Below are 13,797 nucleotides of genomic sequence, written 5' to 3'. Positions count from 1 at the left end.
TGTTTAATGACCCCATCTTGCTCCTGCCTTGTGCTTTGCAAGCAGTTTGATGCTAAAGACACTGCCTGGCTCAGAGGGCATCCAAGAGGAGACACCTCTGCCCAAGAGCCTTGGCAAAGCACGGCTGTCTGAACATGCAGGGAGATAAGAGGTTGTGGGGATTAGTGAGGATTAGGGGTGTTTCTAGGAGGGGTAGTGGGAAGCTGCTTCTTGAACTTTGATCTGACATCTACATATATGTGTTGTGAAAACAAGCCCTGGAGAATGATAGTGGTATCATTAAGGAACACTTTTTTTCCCCGTCAACATTTCTCTCCCTATTTTTCATCAGTTATTTAAGTTTTTTTTTATTACTACCACCATTTTCATTGCTGTTGTTTCTTCATACTTTTATCTGGTTTTCCCCTAAGATTCATCTGAAATGAGCTTGCAGAGTGAGTTTTGCTGTGGTTACTTATTTTTCATCCCATTTTGACTAATCATTTGACAAAAGTTAACTAAGATTGTGCCAATCTCCTTTTTAAAGTGTTTGACAGAGGTTAAAGTTGTTCTTGCCTGATTTCTCTTTACAGGATATAGGTGGGGGCCCCTTGAGGACTCACCCTCACCTGCCATCGATGCAATTTGTTTGATGCTTTAATTTAGTTAGCTGCTCCATCAGCTAGATGCTGACGGAACAAATGTGGGTTCATTGTTACTGGTCTGTTTATGACCTCCAGGAGCTCAAGATGAAGATGCCCTATGTATCTCACGACAGCTGATTAGGTTAAATGAGCTGTGGTCTTTGTAGGCCTTTCTGTTTGAGTTCTTGAGGTAACAGTTTCTTTTCCTTTTTTTTTTTTTGGTTGGTTTGTTTTGTGGAACAAAATAATTATTCCCCATTCTTAGTACCAAAGAGGTTATTTGCTTTTTGCAGCTATGTATCTAAAAGTAGTTCTGCTGAGCCTGCTCTTAACTAAGTCTGGCTTTTTACAGGTTTGTGTTTTTAAAAACCAGTTCCCATAAGCAGGAATTTGGCATGATAACAATGTATAACGTAGATATTAAAAAAGCTGTTAAATTGGGTAGCAGTGGAACAGCTGAAAATCTGCCTTCTACTGTGACCAACGTAGGTGGGGAAACGGCCTCATTTCGTTTTGTTCTGGAGCCAGAACAGTCAGCACAGAACCTCTGACCTTGGGAAGAGGAAGGGGTCAGTCTTAACAGTGCTGTGAGAAACCCCTTGGACTGAATAGCCAGAAAACTTCAAGTTAACTTTTCTTTCTTTTCCATGGGTTTGGACCCAAGTAAGGGAGTGAGAATGAAGTTGAGATTGCAAAACTGTTTGCAGCCTTATGTGAATGGGAGGGCTGTGCAGCTGTTCTCTGCCGTATGATTTGCATTACTTCTGCCATGCTGAGCTGGGTTAGCAAGCATGGGGGGAAGAAGAAGGATGGGTGGACGGACTTACAGCCTGCTTAGCTCCTTTCCTTCCACTTCTGGTAAATACGTCCCTACTCAAGCGGTTGGCTTATTTAGCAGTGCTTTCCACCTTTGTTAGTGTTTGTGGAAGACTCATTCTCATTGTCCAGTGAAGCCTTTAGGGTCAGTAGATTGGAGGTTTTATCACTTACATTTAAAAAAACCATACCCTATCAGTAAAGTCAATGTACAGATGTTCACTGCCTGGATTTGAAGGACTGTGCCGTTGAAATGAGGTAACTGGCAATACTTTTGCAGTAGCCTGGAAACTAAAAAATGGGGAGCTTTTATCCTGAAATATATATGCATTAAGAGTTGAATTGGTTAATTTCTTTCCTATGTATGTTTCAGCTCTCTGAAGATGTAGTGAACCGAATGAAAGAATCTCCTCAAAGTAAAAGGGACAACCAGAGATCACCCCGTTCATCCAATGGCACAGCTCCATCTTCACCAGCTGCAGAAGGGAAACCAAAATCTCCTACAGGTACTGTAGGAGTCCCTCTCAGGTCTACTGACTGTTTTGACACACTTCTCGGTAGTGCTGCCACTGGATGTTAAGTAGTATGCTTGTATCTTTTCAAGACTACCTTGTTGTGAGAGGAGCTCTTTGATTAGCCTGTGACACTTTTATGTGCATAGGTATCAGCATAACTGAATGCCTTGGATATTACGGTCCTGTGATGACATCTTTATGTTTCTGAAAGGTAGCCATGTCACCTGGCAATTGGAGAAGTTGAAATGCTATGGTTCTAGTTCTGTCGCTGTGTGACCTTAAGTAAGACAACTTGTTTTTCTAGATCCTTTCCTTCTCCACCTTTGGAATACCACCCTTCCCAGATACTTTAATGAAGTTGTATTGCTTTGTGAACGCTTCTAGGATTTTAGATCAATGTGCAGTAAGCAAGGCAGAAATTTTTTATTTTATCTTTCATTCCTGGCAAGCTGACTTGTTGTCTCCTTTCCATGCACAGGGAGTATATTGTGGATGGGTGGGGGAAATACTGCTTTTTGTTCTTTGGGTATAAGCTCATAGGGAAGGATAGACTTACTAAGCACAGCTTTCCAAGTGGATGGTGAGAGCTTGGTTTCTGAACTTACCTTTCTTTACAGGTCAGAAAACTATTTGGTTTCTCTTGGTTCTCAAATATACTTTGTTGATAAATGTTATCAGTGTGGATTTGTTTAAGGCATCCAGACTAACATGAAGTTAGGGAACCAGGCCTTCTCTGTTAAAGATTTGTTTGCTGTTAGCCTACATCTTTCCTGAAAGTGGATTCAGCCTTACGGATGGCCTAAACTCAGTCAAATAATTTCATGTCCACTTGTGGGATCCCTTGTAACTACCAGGAAAATCAGGATAGGAGATCAATGGGAAGACTTAATGGAACTACAGGAAGGAAGTGGGAAGTAGGATTAAAACCGTGCTTATGTTTCAGTATAAACCAGGGGTTTGAGGTGTTAACATCCTTACCTAGAAGTTTCTGTAACATGCCTTGTTCAGTGTGCCTTGTTGAAGACGATGCTGTCAGTATCTCTGTTTCATGAATTCAAACTCCATCCATCGAATCTAAATTTTCTTGAGACTTTTCTAAGTGTATTGTTTTTTTCTCTTGATGAGCTAACACTCACATGTGAAATACTCTCCTCTTCTCAAATAACTTATGATGTGATGAAGCACTGTGTTTTGTATTATAGTTGTCACAGGTTTCTGTTCTTCTTTCTAGGAATCCAGCCACCAATGCCAGGTGACTCTGGTCAGAAGTCTTCTGCTGCAGAGCAGGAACTGTACAGGAGGTGAGGTGAAGTTCTTGAAGAAGACAATAGTTTAGCTCCTTTTGGACCATATATATGTTTTACTTCAGTCTGAGTGCAATGACTGTATGTTTTAATGCCTGAGAATCCCCTTTGAAGCCTCTTTCAGTTAAGGGCCATGGAACACAAGTGTTTTTTTTTTTTTTTAAGGAAAGCCTGTCCTTAGCCAAAAAAAGCAGTCAGGGGAGCTGTGGGCAATTGGACTGGTGTTTGGAGAAACAGGGAGGACCAATGTAAAGAGCTGGTAACTACAGAAGTCTTGCAATGCACATGCCACACAAGTTCAATAGAGCATAACCTTGAGTACAGTGCCTTTTCTGGGGCGAGTGTAGGAGTCTCTGTCTGATACTTCCCTTAGGGATTTTGGAATCTCAAATATGGTGATGGGTTTAATTCTATTTGTACCTAAAATAATTGGATCCATCTTATGTATCTGATTCCATTCCTCCTCCTTCTCCTAGACTGGACATAATGCCTGTCAGCCAATATAGAGTGCTATGGATTTTTCATCGAAGGGTATTTTAATTTATTAAGATAGAAATACCTGTGAAGATGGGGTAAGGGTGAGAAAAAAATTGCAGAAGAAAACTGTCCTCTTCTCTTTGTCAGAACCACAGCAATCTCCTAGTTCTCGGCATTGCAAGGCAGTGAGAACTTCAGTTCTGTGTAACTCAGTAGCTTTCTGTTATAAAACTACTGGTCTGATCTATCTGTGTGTTCTTAAAAACGCTGTAAAGATCGGTCTTTTCCTGTTAACAATGAAAAGCAGTCTCTGTGTGTGGTGTTTTTTTTAATATTACAGCTGACTGGCCAAACCTGTTGAAACAAAACCCTGTTGCATCAATCACACTGTCCTTAGGAGAGTCAGAGATGCAACCAAGAAAGTCTCTGGAAAGCTGGTTCACTTTCTTGGGAACTGTGGAATTGAAATTGCTGGCAGTTTTCAGTGCTGAGCTACTGAACTGGATCCCAAATATCTGATCTGGGAAAGGAGAGGTAGAGGTAGAAATGCAGCAGAAAGGTAAGCAGGGAAGACAAGAAAGGGAGGAGCAGCTTGTATGTGTGTGGCTCAACTGTGGAACCAGAACCAGATCTGGATGGGCTGAAGTGCACCCTGAGAAAGTTTGTGGATGGCATCAAATTGAGGGAGTGGTCACTGCTCTGTGGAGGGCAACATTGCCACTCAGAGGGACCTTGGCAAGCTAGAGGCATGGGAGAAGAGAGGCTGAGGGAGCTGCATTGGCTTAGCCTGGAGAAGAGGAGGAATCTAACCATTGTTTTCAACTTCCTGGAGAAGAGGAGGAATCTAACCATTGTTTTCAACTTCCTAAAATAGTAAAATAGAGACAGTGCCAGACTGTTCTCAGGGGTACACACTGAAAGGACAAGAGGCAAGGGACACAAATCACAGCAAGGAATTCTGCCTGGGTATTGTGGGGGGAGAGGGTGGCAGAAAACCCCAGTTAGTGAGTGCAGTGAAGCACTGGAACAGGTTGCACAGGAGGGATATAGAATCTCCACCGTTGGAGATCATCAGATGTTGACTGGAGAAGGCCCTGCGCGACCTGATCTAACCTTAAAGTTAGTTCTGTTTTGAGGAGGAGGCTGGAATAGATGGCCTTCAAAGGTCCCATCTAACCTAATTTATTCTGTGATTCACAGATTCACTGTTAATCTCTCTTTGCTTGCATGTGGGATTTCCAAGGCTCGAATTGGACAAAATTTCCTTCGTGGCAATCTGAGATTCAGGTGTCCAGGCTATGGACCTGACAAGGCCTCCTCTCAGTGCTGTTGCTGCATGCATTTTGTGTGATTTTCTTTCACTTGTAGAGCAGAAAAGCAGCATTGTCAGATAGGCTAACTCCTTTTATTGTTGTACATCCCTTGATCTTTTCCAAAGCAGTGTCTATTTATCTAGCTAACTACTTTCTATTCTCACTGTTTTCAGGTGATAATTAAATACTTAATAGAGCTAAATATAACTGAAGTATAAGCTTATATAGTGCTAAGTCTGCTGTTGTTGCCAGAGCTGTACTTCACTGAAGCTGCAGGTCATGTTTTTTTTTTCCTGCTGATAATGGAGGGGCTGTGAGCAGACTTCGTGTCAAATAGATTATGGATTTGTGTTTCAGCTCTAGGCGGGGATAGTCCATGCTAAGCCATGACCCTATTGCCAGAAGTCTGCTGATCACCTTCTCTCTGTTTGCCTTTGGTGCTCATACAGGTATGAGCGAGAACAGGCACTGGTCCAAGAGGAGTTGCTCCGGCTGGCCAAAAGAGAAAGGGAAGCAGCCAGCGAGGCCTTGAATACTGCCCTTCAGCGGGAAAGGAACAACACTAACGAAGAGAGGCAGAGAGTGGCCCAGCTGGTGAGTAACAAAAAACTCCAGTATGTTTCCATACAGGACAGGCTAAAATCTCTCTGCTTGAGAGGATTCATTAAATGTCACTTGTGTGACAAGCTTAGAAACTTTAATTTAGGCTGAAGCACTCATCACCTCCCAACTCATCACTTGGGTTTGGCTTACAGTGTAGCTGGCAAGCTATACTTGCAGCGTGTCATTGGTGATGCTAAGGCCAGGCTTGCAGGGAAAGGCATAAGCAATGACTGTGCTGGGGACAGCTTTACCTGTGGCAGGTCAGTGTGGTGTGTATATATGGGGTCATTGTCTGAGCTAGAGAGAACTCTTTTAAACTATCAAGTGTATGCAATGAATGTTTCAATACATACAGGATCAGATTCTGCTGACCTGATCTGTCCTGAAACTTTTCTCCGGTTTTCTAGAGTATAATTGTGCAAATACCCAAATTAATAAAAAGTAATAATGAGTTCTGTTGTTTGAGTCTTTTATGATGCTGGTAGCAGAAGAACTGTTATAAAACTGTCAAGGTTTAACATTCTGAAGAAGGCTTAAGATTGATTTTTAGGACCAGCAAGCATAAACCTCTTCTGTATACACCACTGACTCCCAAATCAATCTGTCCTTGCCCAGTAGGCAGACTTACTTTTGGGGACTTCTTGCTGCAGCCATTACTATTAGTCAGGCACCTTGGTGTTGCCTAACCCTGTTGGGTTGCTGTCATGCCAGTGCTGAGAAGAGCAGTGATGGAGGCAGAAGTACAGTGAGATGAGAGTGAGTAGAGCAAAAGGCTTGTATCACTACAGTAGATTGGGGTTGTCATTGGTGCTTAATATTCACATGATACTATTTTATATTGTTTTGTTTTAAATACTAGCATTACTATGCAATGGTGTACTGCCTGTAAGCAATGCAGAGTCTTACTGGAACTGCCACTTTTTCCTGACCTGCAGTGGTATGAGGTGTAGGGGTGTGATAGTGAGGTGGCACTATGCTTGCCACAGTGAGCTCGAATTGCTTGTTCATTTAGACTGATGTTGAAACTGCTCGTTGAGAGAACTAGACGAAGAGTAATTCTCCTTGCCTGGTACATACTGAAAGGATGGTTTAGGGAGAGGACAGACTTGAGTAATGATGGTCTTTATTGTGTCTCTTCCATCCTACCGATCTGTCGCATGCACTTGATTTAACTGAAGAACCTTTCTATGAGCATGGGTTTTTTTATATGTTGAATGCTAATAGGCATGGCTTACCCAGGCACGTGACTTGGCTGTGAAGCATTTTGAGGTTATAATATGAAGGTATTTTAGGGGGCTGAATAAATAAAATTTGTATAAGAACGGCCATAGTGGTTCAGTCAGAAGGGCCTTCTAGCTATAGCCCATATCTGATAGTCATCCGTAGCAGCTGCTTACAGAGAACATGAGAACAGAGCAGGTGTATAGCAGTATTTCTCACCCGTATACCCTGGCAACTTCTGTGATTTTGGGGCTTAGAAGCTTCTTCGACGAGGTGTTTTCACCTTGGTGGTTAACAGTCCTTGATGAAATTGTCTTCCATGAATATGCCCGTTTATGTTTTTGGACCCATTTGTGCTTTCTGACTCCATGGTGATGTTTGCATGTGGTTGGGTTGGCACGTCTCTGAGATTGCTCTCCTGGATATAAGTTGTGAACGGCTGCTGTGTCGTAGGAAACTTCTTGGCAGATTGTACCCTAAGCACAGGAAGTTGCATGATTGCTGAGCTTTGGAATAGTGGTGTTTGAGGCAGGTGACTGCCGTTCCTCTGCGTAGGACTTCTGGGTCAGCAGATGCAACTCTCTTTCCACTAGAAAGAGAATATTTTCTTTATGAATGCAATTAACGGACTTTTGTAAAGAGGGTGGGGAAGAAGCTAGTGAATTTATTGTCCAATCTAAAGATGTGGTCCGGCTCAGTAGAGCCCTGCCCTCCTGCAGTGAGGTGCAGAGTAATCCTGGAGAAACGTGACTAGCAGAGTCAGGCAATATTTGTGAAGTGTAAAGTGGGCACCTCTAAAATGGGTTGGGACCTGACCTCTAACATAAAAAAGCTGTTCTATTATCTGAATTAGCTTTTAATCCTGCAATGTCACATACCCAGATATTGCATACTTGATGCTCTGCAAAAATCTGATCAGGCTCTCCTTGTGTAACCCATAAAAGATAAATAGTGACCATGGAGTGTTAGCCCAGAATGTGGTGCAAGAAAGAGAAACTGTTAAATTTAATTGCTCTTAAACTATCCCTTGATCAGTCATAAATTTAGGATCCTTAAAAATGGAGTAGTCTAGCCTGTCCTTGCAAAGATGAGGTCAAAACTATTGTCTGTTGGCTTCTAGTTGTCTTCCTAAGCAGGAACTGTTTTTGCCAGCCTTTTCAATTATTGGGATCCTTATCAGACTTGCTTTATCTCGCTACAGTTTCCTTTTGGGCATGGTTACCTTATTGTATTGTCTCAGTCCTACTCAAATCATATCTGTCCTTGTCTTCCAGTATTGTTTTCTTCCTTTGAAATAGGGCTTGAATGTTTCTTGCTTACTATTCTGCTTTTTAGCCCTAGTGTATGAGGCAAATAATGGGTGTGAGCTGCTCTTTCATCTCTTCTGTGTCAGTCTTCTCTTTCAGGCAGAAGATAGTAGTGGAACTCTAGGTACCTAGTGGTAGTCCAGGTGCAGATGGCACTGGAAATTGCCTGCTTAAATTTGTAAGGGAACAACTTTCAGGGTTTTTGTTGTTGTTGTGATCTACTAGGGAAGCCAGAGAAAAAGGGGGCAACTCCCATGAAAGAAGTAACACATGAATAATTTGCTTCTAGCAGCACTTAATTTAGTAAAAATTGAAAATCGTGCCATGTATAATTAGGAAGGTTTTTTGTTTTGTTTGGTTGGTTGTTTTTTTTTTAATATTTGCAGTAAGATCTTGAGCTGCCCTGTGCCCTTAACATATCAATAGTTTGGGGATTAGTAGCCTTCTGTTGTACAGTTGTCTCCAGTAGTGCTGCAATATTCTCCTTTAACCTCACCACTTGTAGACCATAAATCCAGATATGATAGCTGTATTTTGAAATGATTTCATTTTGATTGTGCTGAATGTCGCTTGTCATTTAATCTGTTCTTTATGATTTTCGTTCACTGACTTTTATTGTTGGTAGTATTGCCATGAAGCACTTCTTCAGTCTTGTATAATGCACATTCATGAAGAGAACGTGGACTACAACTAACCTTTGATAAGGAACTTGCTGTCAGCTTCTGGGGCCAGTTACTTCATCATTTATGGGGTAGGGTACAGATTAAAACTTATTGTTGTTTTTTTTGTGGTGGTTTTTTTTTTTTCCCTCCTTGAAGTGGTGCACTGCTTACAAGAGGGATTTAGAGTTAAGTACCTGGGTCCTGTTCTACATTTTTGTCTTGATCTTTCTTTTTTTTAATGACTTTGAACAAGGTACTTAGCTTCTAGATGCCTTAGGTTTTGAGTACAACTACTTAAAGTTTTAGTTTAAGAAGCGTAACGGCTCTGTAAGTAAAAACACTGCAGCATTCTTCATTCTTTGAGTGAATATGGCTTTTGATTAACCATGTGGGACTGGCTCAAATGGAAGTAGTCTGCTAAGCTGCTGTGGAAGAACTCTCACCAATTTGTATTAGAGATAAAATGTTTTGTTTGTACAGCTCTGCAGGATCATGGTGCTGACTGGACTCTCTGAATAATTTAATGCTGTGGGTACTTGCAATACAACAAGGATTATATGTACAGTACTTCACAGCAGGGCCTACGGTGTTTAACTAATGCTTGTAGCATGCCTTAAGTCTCATGTGAAATATCCAAGAATTAATACAGCTATCTTTAAAGCCTTTTTTATTTCTAGTATGAGGAACTTCCAAAGTTGTCGTAGTCAAGTTATTTGCTTCACTGTGTTGTGAATAGTCTCATCTTTCCCCTATACCAGGAATCTTTCTTTTTTAATTTCCAATTAATCAAAACCTTTTCTCTCAACTTCTCAGTTCTTCTGGCTTTCTTTTTTTCTCCTTCATACCAACAAAAGAAACTTTGCAAGCAAAGCTGCTCTTTTTTCTCCTTTCTGCTTTTGTAATCTCCTAAGGCTGTGCAGCATATGCATCATGAGCCTCTTGGAGCCAGTGACTCCCCGCCTGATGGTTTTCGCTGAAACCTCTGAAACAAATCAATGCAGGATGGGGATGGAGAAAAGCAGAAGCTGGGGGGGGGAAATAAACGCGATTAAGCGAAGACATCTCATTACTACTCTAGAAAGGGAGGATTATAACTTATAAAATAGGAGGATCTCATTTAGGGGCCATGTGCGCCTGTGTTATCAGGACAGAGGGAGAGCAAATAGAATAAATGAAATTAATACTTTGAAAAGAAGCATTACCCGGATTTGAGAATTGAACTAATATGATTTGTGCAAAGCCCTGAAGTTCTTATCTCCCCATTTAATACCCCTAGGATAATGGCTTTGTCAGAGTTATTGACCAAAAGTCGTCGTCTTCCTTCCCCCTTTGAAAGAATGAATTCAGAAATGGGGTAATGGTAGGGCAAACTTTGCACTATTATTAGCTTTTTCAGACAAGACTGACGGGCATTGGTTGCTGTGTGAAAACAGGCTGGACACAGAATTCCTAAATCGCTGGGAAAATGTTTCTCCAGCTGTTGATTACGGACAGCTTACCATTCCTAGTGTTTCTAGTCGCACCTTGCCCACTGGCTTGCTGGATGGCAACGTTTGCTTTCTGGTGGCTCCAGCATTGCACTGTTGTGATTAGCATGGCCCAGAATATGAGTGTGGGAGGAAATACAAGGATTTAAGGTTTGTCCCATCTCTGGTTGCTCCAGTAACTGATTATAATTGGTCATAGGCTGTTGGATTCTTTTAAGATGATTTCTTGCCCAGAAGTAATCTCTTTGCTCTTCAGAGCCTCTCATCTCCTCTTGTTCATTCAGGAGAGAAGGGCTGAAGGAAGAATGCATGACTGGGAATGCCTTTGGTGGGTTTTGATATTGGTGTCATCTTGTAAATGTGGGATTCTGAACTCTTGGGCTTTGCCTGTGGCATACTTTTGGACACTTCCATCCTTGATTTAGTGTATATTGATCTGCTGACATTTTAACTGGTATGTTTTCTTCTCCATTTCAAAGAATGCGGAGGTAAAATTGCTTAAAATTGCTGAAAGCAGCATAAACAGCCCATTCATAGATTGATATAATGGAGGAGAATTTTGGTGGTAGTAGGGGAGTGATCAGGCGGAGTAGTGTTTTCTTTTTGGCCCTGTAGGGGTGGAGGAATGATCCAATTGGCCCGTTCATAGAAAGTTTTCTTTAGGTTTCAGGTCATCAATGAAGCTTCAAGCCAATCTTGCTTACATTTTTTGCTGTGAATTGCCCACTGTTGTTGAGCAGTTTCAGCTGGAGATGCAGCTGAGCTGGTACTGAAGATGTTTTTAGAAACAGTGCTGAACATGGTTTAGTTTTGTTAAGGCTTTCATTTCCTTTGTGATAAGCTGGGGATCAGGTTCATCCTGGCTGATTAACCATAGGTAAGGATCTCTAGATTAGACGGGGTTTTTGTTGTGCGTAATCTCATATCATTGTGGCAAGCTGGAGTGACTGGCTGAGGTCCAGTGGTAGCATGGTGTTTGTTGAACCTGTGACGGTGTGGGGCCATCGGTAAAGTGAGACTGCCGTTTTTGCGGTCAGGCCTCTATCATCAAAACTTGTCTGTGGATACTGCTCACATCAGGGCCAGTTTTGTTGGTCCTGTTTGCTCTGCAGCTAAAATGTAGCACCCTGAGCTAAAACCCTTCCCTTTCTAAAGTTGCAAGCCTATATGTAGGAAATAGGTTGGTTCTGGGAGGAAACATTGCTAACACAAATCTTGGGTTTTAGTGTTTAGTGGCTCTTTAATTTCTGTAAATATTTCTTGATTGAAGTTTTTTGTGGGTGAAGCAGAAAACATTGATCTAAATCAGAAAGTATGGAGGCTTGTTTTTAATAATAGTACAAAATGAGGGAAAAGCCCATTCAGTTATTTTTCTCCAAGTTTGATTTTCATTGGTGTTACAGTGATTAGCAACAAGTATCTACATGTGTTTACTAAAGGAATGACACCTTTTTTTCTTCAGATTAATTTTTGTTTTCTTTGGAAAATGACTGGTGCATTTAGTTACTAAACATTAATTCCTACATATAGCGTGGGTACTGCCAGCTGTGGGGGCAGTACCTCCTGATGAGCGTTGTTTCCTGCAGTTTGGCTGTTTGCAGAGCATTCACATGCTGTGTGTCAAACACTCATGCACCTACCCTTAGTACATGCAAAACCAGCTAGGGAACTCTAGGTTAGCAGGAGTGGCATTATCTTTGGCTAGAAGTTGCAATGCAATGTTTTTGATTGCTTTCACTAATTGAATAAAACTGCCTTTTAAATGTGTTGATACAAACGGAAAGATGTGTTTTTTGGTTTAAGCCTTAAAGATTTATTACAAAATGTAGCAAGCTATTGGTAGGGGGATTTAAATAGCTAGGCTGAGTAGCTTCAGACCTTGTTCCTTCTATCCCTCTCATTCTTGCTGTCTGAACTAAGAGATATTTCTCTAGACTTTCTTTTGAAGAAAATGTATTAATGTGTGGAATCTTTAAAGTTAGTGGTCTGTTATTCTATAATCTTTGGCCGGAACATCCCTCCTTTTCCCCCACAGTTGGGTTCCTCTTTGACTGCTACCTTCTACTATAGAAGTGGGTGCATTTCTGCAGTGAAGGAATTACTTCTTTTTATGAAACCATTAAACATTTAAGGGATCCCTATAGAAAGTAATCTTGCAGTATTAAATGGTGGACTTTGGAAAGGTTTGCATTAAATTTAAACCTGGCATGGTGAGGATCTACATGTCTTCTACTTCCAGCAGGCTAATAACTTCCGGTCTCTGGAGCATCAGTGAGGTCTAAATTTAACTAAAGCAATTTTGGAGAATGTCTACTACAACGAACCCAGAAAGTAAAAACAAAGCCAAACCAAAAGAAAACCTCCTCTTTCTCCATCTTCTCTTGAGGGAAGGCAAAGGTGTTATCTGGCTAAGGGTAAGATGCTGCGTATGTCTCCTTATTTTCCCTGCCACTGCTGCTATGATTTGTCAGACATTTATAGCATTTTTTTTAACAACTTCCAATTTCTGCAGCTAGTCTTTTATCTCCTGACTCCGAAGGTTAATTTGTGTTTGGAGAGTTTTTGCAGATTTCAGCAGCTGATGGTTGTTTGAGCTTCTCATTTTTGTAGTCTCTTGGGCCAAGGAACCTTATCACAAGGTTGGCCTCCTTTTAAATCCTACAGCTGCAACAAATTGAAGCTGTCCGTGGTGCTGCCTACTTCCCCTGTCTTGCCTTCAATTCTCCTGTGCCCATATTTCACACTTCTTTTTTGTCTACCAAGTTCATATACTCTACAGAAACTTCTTCCAGATTCATTTGTTCTGACTTAGGGTTACTGTAAAGCCATTCCGTCATTTAAGAAGCAAAAGATAAGATTAGCCTTCCTTTTCCTCTATCTATAACTACAAAATATTCAATTCGTAAAGAAATAAGAAAATAATATATTACATTTTTCCATGAATGGTCCAGCAAAGGTAGTACTGCATCTTTTTTTTTTTTACTGCCAGACTACTGTGGAGTAGTAGTATTCTGTTCTAATTTTGCAGCTAATTTTGGGGGCATAAGCAACAGAGATGTGGTAATGCATCAGGGTGTTTCAGTAGGCTTTCCTTTCCTATGAGCCAGTATTAGCCAAATGTGGTATGGTTTGTGGTATGAGATTGTCATAGGTATAAAGGCTGAGTGTGTTGTAAGAGTGTAGTTCCTACTGGCTTGGTTAAACTTTATTTTTGGATTATGATTTTGCTTGTCTGTGTTTTGAGTGTTTGGAATATTACATATATCTAACTTAGTATTTGGTGATAGCTTTCCAGTATTCTTTGTATTCTATCTAAAAAATGACAGCGTCTGAATCTTGAATCAATGATTCCTGATCACTGAAAATTTTCAAGTGTTACTTGAAAAAAGAGCAAGATTATTAATGTAAAGGGCTAATAAAATAGCTAGGAAATAAGTTTGCACTAAATGGAACACTTCAGTTGCTCTTG

General features: G+C 41.0%; 1 protein-coding gene across 1 annotated transcript in view; it reads left to right on the top strand.

Moving 5' to 3' along the window:
* Nucleotides 1-996: 996 nt before the first annotated feature.
* Nucleotides 997-13,797, top strand: part of LOC104076782 (MICOS complex subunit mic25-a-like) — a gene marked incomplete at both ends in the record, with an annotated part of 75,042 nt that continues 62,241 nt past the window's right edge. Inside the window, 4 exons of the mRNA XM_009577780.1 lie at nt 997-1,108; nt 1,813-1,945; nt 3,186-3,255; nt 5,498-5,642. Coding sequence (XP_009576075.1) covers nt 997-1,108; nt 1,813-1,945; nt 3,186-3,255; nt 5,498-5,642 — 460 coding nt within the window. The remainder of the gene's footprint in view (nt 1,109-1,812; nt 1,946-3,185; nt 3,256-5,497; nt 5,643-13,797) is intronic.

The sequence above is a fragment of the Fulmarus glacialis genome, unplaced genomic scaffold (genome assembly GCF_000690835.1).
Source record: "Fulmarus glacialis isolate BGI_N327 unplaced genomic scaffold, ASM69083v1 scaffold4675, whole genome shotgun sequence".
In the NCBI taxonomy this organism is placed as follows: Eukaryota; Metazoa; Chordata; class Aves; order Procellariiformes; family Procellariidae; genus Fulmarus; species Fulmarus glacialis.
This window is presented reverse-complemented; position numbering and strand designations above follow the sequence as displayed.